This window comes from Pongo pygmaeus, chromosome 1 (genome assembly GCF_028885625.2).
Source record: "Pongo pygmaeus isolate AG05252 chromosome 1, NHGRI_mPonPyg2-v2.0_pri, whole genome shotgun sequence".
In the NCBI taxonomy this organism is placed as follows: Eukaryota; Metazoa; Chordata; class Mammalia; order Primates; family Hominidae; genus Pongo; species Pongo pygmaeus.
Window position 1 is genome coordinate 18,088,622 of NC_072373.2, and position 17,042 is coordinate 18,105,663.

A 17,042-nucleotide genomic window follows, 5' to 3' on the forward strand; every position below is an offset into this window, starting at 1 on the left:
TCTTCTTCTTCTTCTTCTTCTTCTTCTTCTTCTTCCTCTTCCTCTTCCTCTTCTTCTTCCTCTTCCTCTTCCTCTCCTTCTCCTTCTCCTCCTCCTCCTTCTCCTCCTCCTCCTCCTCCTGTCCTCCTCTTCCCCCTCCTCCTCCTCCTTCTCCTCCTCCTCCTCCTTTTTTTTTTCTTTGACACAGACTTTCGCTTTTGTTGCCCAAGCCAGAGTGCAATGGCACGATCGCAGCTCACTGCAACCTCTGCCTCCTAGGTTCAAGCGATTCTCCTGCCTCAGACTCCAGAGTAGCTGGGATTACAGGCATGTGCCACCACGCCCAGCTAATTTTTGTATTTTTAGTAGAGACGGGTTTCTCCGTGTTGGTGAGGCTGGTCTCAAACTCCCGACCTCAGGTGATCCGCCCACCTCAGCCTCCCAAAGTGCTGGGATTACAGGCATGAGCCACCTCGCCTGGCCCTTCTTCTTAATATGATGCACAACGAGTTTCCACACTGAGTATTTCTCCCCACGCCAGAGCTGTGCTCACCTGGATCTGCTGCAATATGTTCTTTAGCTGAACCAGAAACTCCTTTGCTTCCTTTGCCTTATCCGAAACTCCATTTAAGGCCTGAGATAGTTGTGCCTTAAAAAGATATCACATATTGAAAAGAAAAATTAGTCGTGAAAGGCACACAAAATTTGCACTTCATCATAAAAGCTTATGTTTATAAGAGGGGATAGGACTGATCCCACGTGTCTCCTGTTCTCATTGATGAAGGGACCACCACTGACCCATGATCTCTACATTTGTTTATTTTTCCAACAGTGGTCGATTGGCCTACACTCTCCTTTCTCGTCCCCAAAGCTGGATAGAGGTAAGGAGCACTCAACTAATGAGTTGAAGTGAACAGGTCTGCCCCTGATGTTTGCAGAGCCCAAGACAAGAAGATAAATAGAGCCCTTGGCTTGGTCTGGCCCCCTCTATCCATCATCAGCACACGCTTGTATGGACATTCCAGACCCCAGGTCAAGTTCCGTCCACCCTGTTCCTACACAGTCATCTCCTGGCCTGGGGTGCAAACCCTGGGGCCTGGTCTGCCCTGAGGGATGGACAGGAAGGAGGCTGTAGGTCCTGGAACTGGACTAGGTGTATGGACTGGTAATCCTAGGGCATCCTCTAAAGGGGCACACAGGCTCCTAGCCTGGTACCCTTAGCCCTGGGGACTCCTCACCCTGCAGAGAGGGGTGTGGCCAGCAGAGGCTTCTGAAGCACGAGGATCAGTTGCTGTGGCCCGAGGGTGAAACTGCAAGCTGAGCTCAAATCTATGGCTTTTGGCACCAGCCTTCTTTGTAATGAACCACATACACACACAATTGAATTTGTCTTTAAAACCTAGCTATTGAGCAGACTGTGACCTTGATTTTTTTTTTTTTTTGAGACAGGGTCTCACTCTGTTGCCCAGGCTAGAGTGCAGTGGCTCAGTCATGACTCACTGCAGCCTCAACCTCTCAGGCTCAAGTTATCCTCCCAAATCAGCCTCCAGCCAATTTTTGCATTTTTTAGTAGAGATGGTGTCTCAGAGGCTGTGTTGCCCAGGCTGGTCTCAAACTCCTGGCCTCAAGTGATCCTCCCACCTTGGCCTCCCAAATTGCTGGGATTACAGGTGTGAGCCATCACGCCCGTCCAGACTGTGACCTTGATTTTTAACATGAATCTCATTTTCCACATTAAAAAGCTGAGGATAGAACAAAGCAGAGTCAGAAGGGCCAGGGTCTCCTTCTCCCCCAAGTTCCCTCCCAGATATCTGCTCAGACGTCACTGTGTCAGTGAGGACGTTCCTCACGACCTTGTGCAGTAGCCCCCTTGCCTTCCCCTGGCTTATTCTTCCTCCTAACAGTCGTCACCACCCAACCTAGAAAACTTGTTTGTTGTCCATCTCCATGTCCTAGAATGAAGGACAAGGGCTTTGCTGGGTGGCTTACAGCTTATCCTGGCACTGGAAGAGTACCCGGCACATGGTGGCATTCAATAAATATTTGTTGAATGCATGAATCAGTGAATGGGATTCTTTAGACCACACCAACGGTTGTCAAAGTGTGGTTCTAGACCAGCAACATCAGCATCACTGGGCTATTTGTTGAAGTGCACTGTCTCTGGCTGCACCCCAGATCTGCTGATCAGAGGTGGTGGGTGAAGCCCTGGAGTCTGCGGTTTACCAAGCCCTCCAGGGGGTTCTGATGCAGTTTGAGATCCCCTGGACTGTGCAAGTGCGGCCTCCGCTGAAAACCTATGGAGAAGATGGCAAAGGAAGCCCACAAAAAGACACAGGGGGTAGGTGGAAAGACAAGAAAGGGGACCCGGTCCCCAGGAGCACCGGCACGCAAGGAGAGGTCAAGGTCTAGGCTGTCTGCTCAGAGAGAGCAAGAGCCTCAGGCTGAGGATCGGCGGTGGTGCAGCTCCTCGGAGAAGCTTTTTCCTACACCATGAGCCCCACCACCCCCCAGCCCCACCTCAGTGGGTTTGGGCTCTCCCCTCCATAGCTGGCCCACAGAGTACCACCATCTGTTGCCAGCACCTAGGCAGTGAAACATCCCACAGAATGTACAGTGATGGCAGAAGCGTCCCAGGTCTGCTCTGTCCCTGACGGTAGCCGCTAGCTGCCTGTGGGTACTGAGCACTTTAAGTAGCTAATGTGACTGAGGAGCTGGACTTTTCATATTATTTAGGGTAAGTTGCAACTGCCTGTGTGATTAGCCAGTGGCTAGTCTTGGAGAGTACAGGTTTGACACCCATCTGATAACCTACAGGTCACATTTGGCAGGCTTCCGGATTAACCACCTGGGAAGGGCCTCGTGATTCATGGCTTATATCCTGTCTCTGAGAAAAGGCTCTTATCCCAAGGCCCTCAAATCTTACTGCGAGTTCCTCAAACTGTTGACATACTGATTAATACATAACCTACTGACATCAAAAAGGACACTGAAGTCAGGTGGGGTAGCTCATGCCTGTAATTCCAGCTACTCAGAGGCAGAGGCAGGAGAATTGCTTGAGGCCAAGAGTTCAAGACCAGCCTGGGCAACATAGAGAGACCTCCCTGCCGCACCCCCCGGCCCCACTTTCCTCCCTCATCCTCACCCTCTCTCTATAAAAAAATTTTAAAAATTAGCTGGGCATGGTGGTGTGTGCTTGTAGTCCCAGCTACTCAGGAGGCTGGGGCAGGAGGATGGCTTGAGTCTAGGAGGTTGAGGTTACAATGAGTTATGATTATGACACTGTGCTACAGCCTAGGTGACAGAGTGAGACTGTGTCTCAAAAATGACACATTTGTTCTGAATCACAAAGTTTCATTGATCGTCTTGCACCTGGACTGTTAGCCTGTATGTTGTCATCAGTAGCCAATGAATGTAACCTCTGTGTTGCAGCCACCAATGGAAAAGGACAACTCTGATAGGAGGAGCTCTCCCTTCTCCTTCGCTTTGTAGATAAGCCTTCCAACCTGTGACAGGCTCTGGAACATGCCCAGCTTTGTTGGTGTGTCTTCCCCAGTTGAGCCTCACACTTGGCTTCCAATGAACTTTCATCGAATTATTTCTGCCCTGACAGCCTTAATTTTGCCACATCCTTAGTGGGGTGCAGAGCCCAGGACAACTCCACTCATCCCAGGATACTCACCCTCAAAAGGAGGCTGAGGGGTCAGCATCATTCACAGGCCCTGGAGGGTATCTTTAATGACAGGGGTTTTCAAGTTGAAGTTTATCAGGGACAGGGAAAGTATAGCAACCCCTTCCCAAGACACCCACCCAAAGCATGGGCCCCCTGGGGCTGTGGCTGGCCCCTCCTCTCTTGGTCAGCTCAGGATGCAGCAACAGAACACACAGACCTGGGGCTTCAACCACAAACATGGATTTCTCAGAGTTCTGGAGGCTGGAAGTGCGAGATCTGCATGCCAGTGCGGTTGGTTCTGGGCGAGGGCCCTCTTCTGGGTTAGGTGCTCCCGTGGTGTCATGGGTATAGTATTTTTGGCCACATCAAATCTCATGTTGAAATTTGATCCCCAGTGTTGGAGGTGGGGCCTAGTGGGAGGTGTTTGGTCACAGGGGCGGATCCACATGAGTGTCTTGGTACCGTCCTCCCCTCCTGCTTAGCGGGTTCTCACTGTATTAGTCCCCATGAGAACTGGTTGTTAAACAGAGCCTGGAAGCTCCCTCCTCTCTCTCTCGATTCCTCTCTTGCCATGTGATACCTGCTCCCCTTTCCCTTCCACTATGAGTGGAAACTTCCTGAGGCCCTCACCAGAAGCAGATGCTGGGGCCATGCTTCTTGTACAGCCTGCAGAACCATGAGCCCCATAAACCACCTTTCTTTATAAATGACCCAGACTCAGGTATTCCTTCATAGCAATGCAAATGGACTAAGATGCATGGATTTTCCTTGGTGTGTGCACCAAGAGGACAGCGAGAGAGAGAGCTTGAGAGAGAGCTCAGGTGTCTCTTTCTCTTTTTTTAAGGGCATTAATTCTATCAGAGGGGGATGTGAGCACATCTAAACCTAATTACCTCCCAAAGGCTCCACCTCCTAGTATCAGCACATTGAAGATTTAGGGGTCAACGTATGAATTTGGAAGGGACACAAACATTCAGTTCATAGCACCTCCCACTCATCATACAGTCCTCAGTGGAGAGACTTTGTCTTTTGTCTCTACATTTCTATCCCACTGTGCTGCACAAAGTAGGAGCTGAAAGAATGCTCCCTGGCTGAATACAAAGCAAAACAATTGCTTGACTAGAGGTGCATGCAAAGAGTGGGATAGATCACTGCAGATTCATCACCGCGGCTAACGCCTTCCTGGAGGAACTCAGCAAGTTTGCTTCTGCCGGAGAGGCGGGGTAATTAGGGTCACGCACCATCTGCCCAGTACCAGGGGCTAGGATGGCTCTGCCCCAGCCAGCGCCAGCCTTCCAGGAGCCCAGCCCTCCCCAGAGCCTGCTGACCTTCTTCCTGCTTGGCAAGAAGACCAAGGAGCTTGGCAAGGAGCCCAAAAACAGAATGGTTTTGAAGGAGACCCGTGACCGCAGGCTAATGCCTGGCTGAAAGGGGGAGAGTCTCACAGTTCAGCGGACACTGCTTCCAGGTCCATCAGACTTGCCATCTAATTTTTCCCTCCACTGCTTTTTGATGCCCCCTTGGTGAGGTCACCTCAATGCAACCCACATTGGGGCCTGCCGTGTGCTCAGCCATGTGAGGGCCCCGTGCCCTGGTCTGCAGCCATGGAAGAGCCAAAATGGGCAGTGTGAGGGCTAGCTGCTGTCGAGGGATGTCCTCATAAGCACACACTGGTCCTTTTCTTCAACCTAGTCCTTTGTGTGTGAATGACCACAAGTCACTTCTCCTTGCTCAGGGAATAGAATTGTGGAAATCAGACCTGATAATTCTAGTGGAAAATGAGCAAAGGTTTTTGGAGTGAAAGAACAAATTTTTTTTTTTTTTTTTTTAAGAGATGGAGTTCTGGAGCAGTGGCTCATACCTGTAATCCCAGGACTTTGGGAGGCCAGGGTGGGAGGATTGCTTGAACCCAGGAGTTTAAGACCAGCCTGGACAACATAATGAGTATGACCAGACTGGGTAATATAGTGAGATGTTGTCTCTACAAAAAATTTAAAAATTAGCCAGGTGTGGTGGCATGTGCCTGTAGTCTCAGCTACTTGGGAGGCTGAGGCAGGAGGATCACTCGAGCCCAGGGTGAGACCCTGTATCAAAGACAGAGAGAGAGAGAGATAGGGAGAGTGAGAGAGAGACAGATGGAGATCTGGAGAGCTTTCTCTGCCACCCAGGCTGGAGTGCAGTGGCGCAATCATAGCTCACTGCAGCCTCAAAAACCTGGCCTCAAGCAATCCTCCTGCCTCAGCCTCCCAAAGCACTGGGATTACAGGCCTGAGCCACCTCGCCTGGCCTCTCACTCTCTGAAGATGGGTGGCCCAGGAAAGCTGCATCAGCTCCCTGCCCTGCTGCCTCACTGCACCCTGGAGATCTCTGCCTTGAGCAGAGTTGGAGTGCCACAGCGTAGGCAGCATAGTACCCGACATGTAGAATGTGCTCCATAAATATTTGTGTCAGTGAATTGATTTTGCTCTAGATTTTTGTCTGACTAGCTCCCTGAGATATTCAAGTCTCAATCCTCTCCCACACTGGGCATAATTAAAATGGCCATGTGGTCACTGCAAACCCACTGTTTCTAGGGCATGGAGCCCCATATGGTCCCGGGCACCAGCAGTCTGACCCTACTCTGGGGACTGACCCGCTTTTTATGACTTCTGGGTGTTAACTATTTCTAGGTTAACTGCCGCCACTGACCTGATTCACATTTAGTCACACTGGATGGGGCTTCTGATGCCCCACGCTCCTGATGCCCTGTCTCTATTGCACACCAGAGGGTTCCTCTGCCCTGCCTGCTCTCCCCCTTTACTGAGCAACCTGCCAGCAGCTGGGGAAGCCCCCCACCCACCATCTCAACACCCCTTGCCCAGTCTGCGGAGAGCGGCTTTGTTTTCTAGTCTTCTCTCAATGGCCAGGCCTAGGCTCCAAGAGCCCAGTAACCAGAATAAAGATAACTTCCAGTCTTGGCGCGGTGGCTCACACTTGTAAACCGAACATTTTGGGAGGCCAAGGCGGGAGGATCACTTGAGCCTAGGAGTTCTAGACTAGCCTAAGCAACACAGCAAGACCCCTGTCACTACAAAAAGTACAAAAATTAGCTGAGTGTGGTGGCACACACCTGTAGTCCCAGCTACTCAGGAGGCTGAGGTGGAAGGATTGCTTGAGCCCAGGAGTTTGAGGCTGCACTGAGCTTTGATTGTAGCACTGCACTCCAGCCTGGGTGACAGAGTGAAACCTTGTCTCTTAAAAAAAAATGATGATGAATAAATATAACTTCCCTAGCGTCCAGCCTAAACTGAGGCTCAGAAACATGGTGGGGAGCCTTGATCACCCTGTGACTGAGGCAGATGCAGCAACAGGCCTGGAGACTGGAAACAACGTGTGACCCACGGAGTCACTGGAGGTGACTCACAGGGATGGGAGAGGGAGGAGATGAGCGCGTGGAGACCCTGGAAGTGGGGAAAGAATAGGACAAAGGAGGGTCCAGAGAGGGAGACTTGGGCAGACCCCTGTCCCATGAAATAGTGGCAGCCAGAACTCCCAGATTCCCCAACCCCACTGGCTTCCCCGCTCCCAGTCCGCTCCCAGGATCCAGTCCCCGACCCTGAGGATCCAGGCCACAGAGACTTTGCTCCGTGCAGCATGAGGGGTTGATGGTAAGGGCACAGGGGAAAGGGCACGCCCCTGGGTAGAAGTCCACTTAGGGAGGAGCCAGCTTAGCATTGGCTACGAAGGGAGCAATCCTGGGTGGCAGCCCCTGGTATGTTAGGCTGGGGGCCACAGACTGAAGGTGACCCCCCAGAAACAGAAGGGGTCTTTGGCAGAAGAACTAGGAGCCAGGGGTTGATCCAGGCAGCCTCTCTCTGCAGTGGCTGTGGCCCAGAGTTGGGGGAGAGGTCCCCTGAGGCAAAGCAGCTCAGATCAGCTCCTGTCCCTGCAGTTCCCTGTGTCTGTGTCACTAAGCCAGTAAGAAGGAGAGCTGGGATTGGAATGGGGCTCTCCAGAACAGAACAGATCCAGTGTTCTGTTCAGTGCAACAAAGCCACATCCAATTCTCAGAACCGCTACATGGAGCCTGCTGCCATGACTCTGTCAACACAGACTAGATCTCTTTGAAGGCACCACCACTGCCTTCATCTAGGGCTGTTGCAAAAGAAGAGAACTCTCTGGGAGGATCTGCCTTTCCCTGAATCCCCAGGCTCACTCTGTCATGGGTTCCTATGGGACATTAGTTTCTTATCGCTGCTGTGACAAGTTGCCATAAACCTTGTGGCCTAAATGAACACAGATTTATCATCTTATGGTTCTAGAGGTCAGAAGTCCAAAATGTGTCTTACAAGCCTAAAATCAAGGTATGAGCAGGGCTGGTTCCTTCTGGAGGCTCTAAGGGAGAATCCTCTTCCATGCCTTTTCTGGCTTCCAGAGGTCACCCACATTCCTTGGCTTGTGGCCCCTTCCCGGCATCGTTCAACCTCATGTGCTATGGTCTGAATGCTTGCATCTCCCCCAAATGCATATGTTGAATCCTAACCCCAGGAGAGGTGATATCAGCAGTGGGGACTTTGGGAGGTAGTGAGGTCATGAGGATGGAGCCCCCATGAAGGGGATTAGAACCCTTACAAAACAGGCCCGAGAGTGAGGCCCCAGAGTGAGAAGGTGCCATCTATGAATCACAAAAACGTCCTGCCAGACACCAAATCTGCTAGGCACTGATCTTGGACTTCCTAGCCTCCAGAACTGTGAGAAGTACATTCCTGTTGTTTATCAACCCCCCTGTCTATGGTATTTTGTTATAGCATCCTGAAGACTAAAACATCTTGCTTCCATCCTTATCTCCTATGACTAACTGTGATCCTCCTGTCTCCCTCTTATAAGGACCTTTGTGGTGACATTGGACCCAGCTGAGGATAAAGCAGGATAATCTCCCCATCTCAAGATGCTTAACTTCATCACATTTATCACATTTGCAAAGCCCTTTTGCCATGTTAGGTAACATTCACGAGTTCCAGGAATAAAGATATGGACATCATCCTTGGAGGCCATCACTGAGCCTGCTATGACTGGCAATTAAATTTATCATTTTTAAAAACCTCATTTCACATGTGGCCACAGAACTGTTCAATGTCTGCTGCTCAGAGGACTGTGCACTCAATGAAGTCATGTCGGATTTATCCAGTGTCGCATCCCCAGCTCAGAGCCCGGAGGCTAGTACACAGGACCCACTATAAATGGTGCCTGATTGAGGGTCTGTTTCTACCTGGATCGTCAGCTTTGTACTGGGCCCATGAGGCAGTTCTCAGGACAAGATCCATCACGGAACCAACATCCACCAGACACAGATCCACCCGCTGAGGCCAGAAAAGTGGGTTGTGTGTAGAACAATGTCATTTTTGTGCCACAGGGCAAAGCTCTGACTGACTGCCTGAACCCAGTCACATCCTGGACTTGATGGCCTCTCCTCTCCTGCGGTGGGACAGGATCAGTAGCAACTGGTGACTTCCCATTAATAGCAATAACAATAACAATCGACAACTTGCTAAGTGCTGAGCTCTTTACATGCCAAACTTAGCTGATTCCTCGTAACCTAACAAGGAGGTGCCATATTAACACCATTTTACAGAAGAGGGCATGGGCTCGAGAGCGGAAGTAATTTGCTCAAAGTCACACAGCTAGTAAGTAGTGTGGCCAGGACTCAAACCCAGATTTTTCTGAATCCAAAGCCTATGCTCTTTGCACTCCATTGCACTGCCCTTTGGATATTCAACCAACGTGGAAGGAGGACAAAACCTAATTTCCCATTAAAATCCCTCAGTCCAGCAGGGCTGCTGGACTGAGACCACCCACCATCTTCCAGCTGCATCTTTATTCTCCAGGGGACCCTTGTCCCTGGCATTCTGTGTGCTTGGGCAGGGTTGCCTGTCTGCCAATGACGGTTTCATCAGACCCAAGCTCCACTCTCCAGCTCATTAGGATTTCAAATGTGCAGCTGTGTAGGAAGCCTCCACAGCCACTTTGAGAATGTTGATAAAGCAATGTTGCCATCAGTCTGGGCTTTGTCCCTGCACTGCAGGGGACACAAGTGGGAGGATAAGACACTGACCACCACCTCCTCCTGCTCCTGTCCCACACAGAGCAAGGTGTCTGGGGGAGGCAGAAGCAACCAAGACTGCCTTGAATAGCAAGATGGTGCCATGTAACACGGATCCCAGTGTGACGGAGGGGTGAAAGGGATTATGTGGACACAGTCATAGATCACACTCTCACAAAGTTGTCTCTGTGAGAGTGGGAGAGCGTGGGAAGCAAAAATGGATTGGTAGGTCAGGGAAGTGCAGGCAGCTGTCCTCTGGGAGAGAACACGAAAGAACAGGACTCGCTTTTCTCTAGCAAGGGAGATCCCGTAGATTCACTCCTGTCACTTCCCATCAGCCAAGCTTTCATCTTAGGCCTCTGGAGTGCTGAGCTACTTTCTTGTTCCCACAGCCTAACCAAGCATCTGCCTGCCTGGGTCTCTCTCCAGAAGCACTACAGCAGCTCCTTTGTGCCTGGAGTGGATCAGAAAGAGCTTGCCCACTGTCCGTCTGGCTACCCAGCCACTTGGCTTCCTTCTGCCCACCTTTCCCACCCCGCCTCCTGCAGTTTGATGCCCCACTTGGGAGACAGTAGAGATGGGGCGTGTGTTAAAACAGGAATCGAAGCTTCACTGAGAGTTTCACACCATCACTGGGTACAAAGGAAGTTGTGAAATGGACCACAGAGGATTTCTCTCACCTTTTTATCTGCCCCTCAGTGCTAAGGTATTGTTTTTTTTTAACCTGTGGCTGATAATAATGCCTAATAAGTTAAAAATGCCCTCATCTGTTGGCAGAACAGTAGAAATAAATGAAAAATGTAAAGAACTCATTTTTTAAAAAAATTAAAAGGTAGAGGCTCCTGGGTAAGCAGAGAAATTGACTTCTAAGCACCTCCTGAGAGAGGCACGGATACCACTGAGGCACACTCCACCAGGCAGGTGACCTCCTTCTCCTTTTATCCTGAAGTCCTACTCCCCACTTGGGGAGCCTGGGGCCAACAGAGGCAGGTCTTTTCCCTGCATCTTCTTTCTTCCCCCTTGTTGCTTAAATGTGGCTATTTTCCTTCATCTTCTTAAACGCTGTCTTCCCAGGTGAAATATAAAGAGGGATCCAACAACATAGCTATGACTTCCCGGTCACACCATTGCCTGGGAAGCTTTCAGCTTTCTGTTTTTAGACTTAGATTGATCTCCTGGTCGAGATCCATATGCTCGTGAGATGGGCATCCTCATTAGCCTTGCTGATGAGGCAGCCGTGGATGTCGTGGGATGTGCGGGTAAAGCAGTCCGCTTCCTCTAGCAGGATGATGAAAGCTGCCCAGACAGCCTGAGAAGCACCTTCCCATCATCCAAGCTTTCATCTTAGGCCTCTGGGGTGCTGGGCTGGGGAAGGCTGCCTGGCATTTTCACACGATTGGAGATACTGCTCAATGCAAGCCTGTACCCTGGACCAGCCTCAGGGGAAGGGCGATGGACTGAATTGTGTCCCCCAAAATTTAGACATTGAAGTCCTAACCCGCAGCACCTCAGAATGTGACTGTACTTGAAGAGGTGATTCAGTTAGAATGAGGTCATTAGGGTGGGCCCTAATCCAACAGGACTGGTGTCCTTACGAAGAGGGGAGATTTGGACATAGAGACAGACAGGTGCCAGGGAAAACACCACGTGAAGATTGGAGTTATGCTGCCAAGGATCTACGAGGAGCTGGGAGAGAGGCCAGAGCAGGTCCTTCCCAGAGCCTTCAGGGGCAGCATAGTCCTGCCGACAACCTGATTTCAGTCTTCTGGCTTCCAGAACTGTGAGATGATATATTTCTGTGGTTCTAGGCCATCCATTTTGTGGTACTTTGTTCTGGCAACCCTAGCAAACAAATACAGAGGGACTAAAAGGAGGTCCACAGATGCGCGGCTGAAACCAGGAATCCAGGGCAGGCCCGATCTGTCCTGTTCTGACTAGAGATGTGCTCCTCCTTCAGGAAGAACTCCTGCTTTTGCCAGAATGTACTCTTGTCTCTCCTTCTGGCCCTTTGGGCTCAAGGTTTCCCCTGCTGTGATTCATGTAGAACAAAGAGGGAGCGCCTCAGCCTGGCTGTCAAGCCCTTCGTCCATTCACCGATGTATTCATTCAGCAAGTGACTGCCGGCCACCTATCAGGAGAGACGTGAGTTCTGCTCACAGGGAACATCCCCTTCTTTTTCCCTGGGAAAATCTGCAACCCAAGCACCTATCTTCCAGAAGACCCGCCTCCTTCTCTTCTCCCCTAGTTATGAGCCCTTGTCCCGGCTGTCACGGCCATTTATCACACTCATCTCCAGTCCTAGCTCAGCTTGCCCATGTGTAGCTCAAATCCTCCTTTTCCATGAAGTCTTCCCCCAAGACTCCATGAACTTGTGTGGTCCGTCTTCTCTGTTCTGTCATCACCTGTCGCTTACCTCCGACTGTGGCCCTCGCCACCACCTGTCTGAGGTCTTAGTTACTTATCTACTTGACAGTGTCCCTCACTAGACCAGGACTTCCAGAGTGAGCCGTTCAATCATCTCTGTGTCCCTAGTACAGAGCCTGTGCAGAATGGGCACCTCAATAGTGTCTTCTGAATTCACTGATTTCGTGCCGTGTGCTCCGGGGAGCCGCAAAAGGGCAGGACGCGTCTGGGCTCCCCTAGGCAAAGGTCCCAGCGCTGCAGCCCAAGGCATCCTCTATGTCTCCTACTAGGGATCCCACTTCTCACTCTCGGTGTGGCCTCCCCTCGCTGCCTGTTCATCCCAGCTCACTCCCTTGTCCTGCATTGGGGGCCGGAACACAGATTTCCTGGGGGTCCTGCCGTGGTGGGAGCTCCTGGATTCCACTTGTTTGGGCTGTTTTAGATTCTTCCCCACTTCAGATGAGGAAAACAAGAGCCATTCTCCCTTCTGACTTTCCTTCCTTTTCCTTTCTCTGATCCCTCCAGTGTGGGAGGGTGGGAGGGAGAGCTGGTCCAGGGACGAGGGGAGACTCCTTTCTCACAGGGAGTTTTCAGATAAAGGCTCTGGGAATCCTGAGAAGGGTGGAAGGTGCAGGAATGGATGCCATGGAGTACAGGCTGGCTGGCCGGACAACACACATTTCCCATTGAGCCAGCAACTCGGATTTAGGGGCCAGCAGATGGTGACTGAGGTGCCCCGCTCTCTGGAAGTCCAGGCCCCAGCTCAGCTCCACACTCGCCTAGGCCCTGCGAGCAGAATAAGCTGACCCTCCCCGACCTGCCGGCCACCCATTCAGGAGCACTGCTGGGTAAGCATCCAGCAACCCTTAGAGCTAGGCTTCAGGGTTGGGCCTTGAATTGAAGCCCTAATTTTACGTGACCTAGTTTCTTGCCCTCTGTGAGACTTCGTGTCCTCACGTGTGAATTGGGGTAATGATACCCACCCCAAAGACCTGCCTCAAGGTTTAATGATGGTGTGCATGGAAGGACCTGGGTTCAGGGACTGGCACTCTACTCATGGTGGTTCTGGGTAGAATGAGAACCCCAGAGAGAGGTTCCCCGACAGCTGCAGGGACCATTGTTTTCCTGCCATTGACCTTCCATTATCCTCTATAACAGTATCCCAATTTTGCTTTGAGAAGTTGCCTTTTCTCCATGAGTACAGCCTGGTAGGGCTGGAATTAGGACTCCAGTACCACTGCCTTCACCCTGACAAGGGGAAGGCACATGCCTGTGTGAACCCTGAGAGAGCCAGCCCTTCAAGATGGATCCTGAGGGGCTATCCGGGTCTGAATTCTGAGTGGCGTCGAAAGCCAGTTGCCTGTTGCAGGTTCCCTACATGCCCTGTGCAAGCTGAACAGTAGCTCAATGTTGGGGCATTCTTAGCTGTCTGTTCCTGCTCACACTGCCAGAATCAACTGCTGCTGAAGTCCTCATACTGCCACCTGAACCTGACCAGTGAAATGTGACCTGTGGTCAACTTTAACATCAGCAAATCAGAACTAAACAAGCTTGCATCCCTCAGATGCAATGGGAACTGGAATTTGAATCTAAGCAGAAACTTTTTCTATGCAAGATAGCCCTTCTCTTTGTTCTGGTAGACATGCCTTTGTTTTGTACTGAAGGCTGAGTCTCCCTGGTTGGCAAACTGCTGGTTGGAATAAAGTCTCTTTTTAAAAACATTCATTTTCAGTGGATTAGTTAACACCCTATTCTAGGCCAGCAGGATGATAACTCCTTGGAATTCAAAACTGAACAAAGAGACAAAGAGACCTGGAGAGATGGGTGTTTGTTCCATAGTTGCTTGAGCAGACCCCTGCTATTAGAGCATTCCTGTACATGCTGCTTCTTCACACTTGGGGAAGCCTTGGGAGCGAGAATGCCTGGGTTTGAATCCCAGCTCACTGACTCTGTGACATTAGGTGAGTCACTTACTCTCCCTGCCCCCATTTTCCTCAAATGCAAAAGGCGGGTAATAGCAGTAAGTACCTAACAGAGCTATAGTGAAGATTAGGTGAGTTAATAAATGTAAAATGTACCTGGCACATACTCAATGCTATCTACGTGCTCCCTGTTGTTACAGTTTCAAACCTGGCTCTCAAAGTTCCTATTGATTCTATGAGTGCTTAAGAAAAAAGCAGTATTTTTTGCTTTTTGTTGGGAGGGAGTGATGGGGGTCTCACTTTGTTGTCCAGTCTGGAGTGCAGTGGTGCCATCATGAAGCACTGCAGCCTTAAACACCGAGGCTCAAGTGATCCTCCCTGCCTCAGGCTCCCAAGTAGCTAGGATGTTGGGCACGTGCCACTATGCCCAAGTAATTTTTATATTTTATAATTTTTACTTTTTGTAGAGATGAGGTTTTGCTCTGTTGCCCAGGTAGGTCTCAAATTCCTGGCCTCAAGTGATCCTCTTGCCTCAACCTCCCAAAGCGTTGAGATTACAGGTGTGAGCCACTCTGCCTGGCCTGTTTTTCTGATAATTTCCTTTTATTCAAGTTAGCCAGAGTTGGATTCCTTTGCTCGCAGCAAAGGACTCTAGCAGATTTAGTGGTTAGGATGCCCAACAAATGCAAAGACAGCTATGCTACAATTAGTGATTCATGCCGAGCCTTGGTATAGTCCATGCTTGTGGAGATGGTGATGATGAGAGGTCTCTTCTTTATCCCTTCCACAACTCAGCTTCAGACTCTGACTCCCAAAATCCTGACTGCTTAGGAGTTCCCCATGAGCTCCTGCCCTGAGGCTTGCAGGGAGGAGCAGCCTGGCTTGTTAACAGTGAATTTTAAGTTGCCAGGATTGATATGTCAGAGCCACCAACCAAATTTCCTTAGCTAGAACTTAATGCTAAAGTCAAAATAAAAAGAGGCAGGGCTGATGGGCAGTACTGCCAGAAACTGACTTCCGGTCATTAGCTATATTCGCAGGCACATGGGGGCTTCTTCCTCTGACAAGGCGGTCAGTGAGGGCCAAATGACCTTCAGAAGCTCACGTGTGCAGGAGCCAGCCCCAGAGTAATTGGGAAATCCATGCCTCCCCTTGGACTTGGGCTTGTCAGTTCCTGCTGAAGTGGGCAGGCAGGGGCAGAGCCGGTACCCACCCTCAAGACGCAAGCTACCTTCACGCAACCTGCCAAGCTGCTGTGTGCCTCTATGCCTGTGCCCTTGCCATTCATCTGCCGGATGTGTCCTTTCCCATTGCTGCACCGGTGCCCCACAGTCGTCCGAACCTCAGCTCAAGTGTCCCTTCCTTATGCTGGATTGTGCAACCTCCCCCTTTAAATCCTGTTGAGATGTCCTTTTTCTGGCTCCCTGTGCCAACGAGATGTGGATCTCTTTCCATTCCACTGTCATCGTGTATTTACTATTTTTTTGTTTGTTTTTTAGGACAGGGTCTCATTGTGTTTCCCAGGCTGGTTTGAAACTCCTGGCCTCAAGCGGTCCTCCCACGTTATCCTCCTGGACAGCTGAGAACATTTCCTTCTTCCTTCACTAAATTGTGCCATCTTGGGAGATGAGACCTTGCTTGTTTCATCTTTGCATGGGCTACCAGTGTATGTCCCATAAATATTTGTTGAATAAGTGAATTAGTGTTTAATTGGACAACACGACAGGAAAGTTTCTAAAATGAAGCAAGGATCAGAAGCAAGGACCAGAGCTCCACTTTAGCTTTGCACCTGATATGAAATATTATATTAGAACAGTCACACAATTTCACTTCTTACACTTTGGGGTAACCTACTAGAGCAAGGCCCTCATTTGTCACTGGCCACGTGAAGATATGAGGATAACATGCTCCGGAAGTATGCTAAATATCTCAAACCATCCCTTTAAAACAGGCTCCAGAAGTGCTAGGCTTATGTTTCTACCATTTTGAATTATAGCAGAAGAAATAGATTTTAAGCCAAATCAAACTATTCAGAAGAAAGTTCAGAATAGATAAAAGAAGTTCAAAGGAAAAGCAGGTTGTCAGTAAAACAGTGTTTATTCACTCTGGATAGTGGGCCCTATTCCAGGAGCTGTATGTATGGTGGGAATGTCTACCTCTCTACAGCTCAGGGAGTCAAGCAAAAAAAGGCACCAAAAAAATCAAGTCTAAAAAGAAGTCTAAATATGGACCTAGTAGAGGACACTGCTAGATTTTTAAAGTTTTTTTCTTTTTTCTCATTTTTCTGTGACCAAAGGAAAGGATAGAAACATTTTGGCCAATGACCAGGGCAAGGCTCAGAAGAGAGAGGAAAGATAGTGAAATAGAGAGAGAATGGTTGTATCAGACAGCTTAGGCTAGTGATGCTGCAGTAACAAACACCACCCCCCAACTTGGAAGCTTCCAACCACAAATGTTTACTTCTTGCTGACACTGAGTGCCCATTGCAGGTCACCTGCGGCTCTATTTCCTGTCCTCCGCATTTCAGGATTCAGGCTGAAGGAGCTTCTCATTTGAGGCACAGTAGACTCATAGCAGAAGAAAAGGAGCTACAGCCCAAACACACGCTTGCTCTTAAGCCTTCTCCTGGCCAAGCGCGGTGGCTCATGCCTGTAATCCTAACACTTTGGGAGGCTGAAGAGGGCGGATCACGAGGTCAAGACATCGAGACCATCCTGGCCAACCTGGTAAAATCTCATCTTTACTAAAAATACAAAAATTAGCTGGACACGATGGTGCACGTCTGTAGTCCCAGCTACTCAGGAGGTTGAGGCAGGAGAATCGCACGAACCTGCGAGGCAGAGGTTTCAGTGAGCCGAGATCGCACCACTGCACTCTAGCCTGGTGACAGAGCGAGACTCCATCTCAAACAAACAAACAAAAAAGACCTTCTCCTGAGAGTGGCACTATCCATCCCACTCACATTTCATTGACCCAAGCAAGTTAGAGG

General features: G+C 50.0%; 1 protein-coding gene across 1 annotated transcript in view; it reads right to left on the reverse strand.

The window, feature by feature from the left end:
- Positions 1–17,042, reverse strand: part of TRIM67 (tripartite motif containing 67) — a 59,513-nt gene that overhangs the window by 23,933 nt on the left and 18,538 nt on the right. Inside the window, exon 2 of the mRNA XM_054446170.2 lies at positions 533–628. Within this exon, the coding sequence (XP_054302145.1) occupies positions 533–628 (96 nt within the window). The remainder of the gene's footprint in view (positions 1–532; positions 629–17,042) is intronic.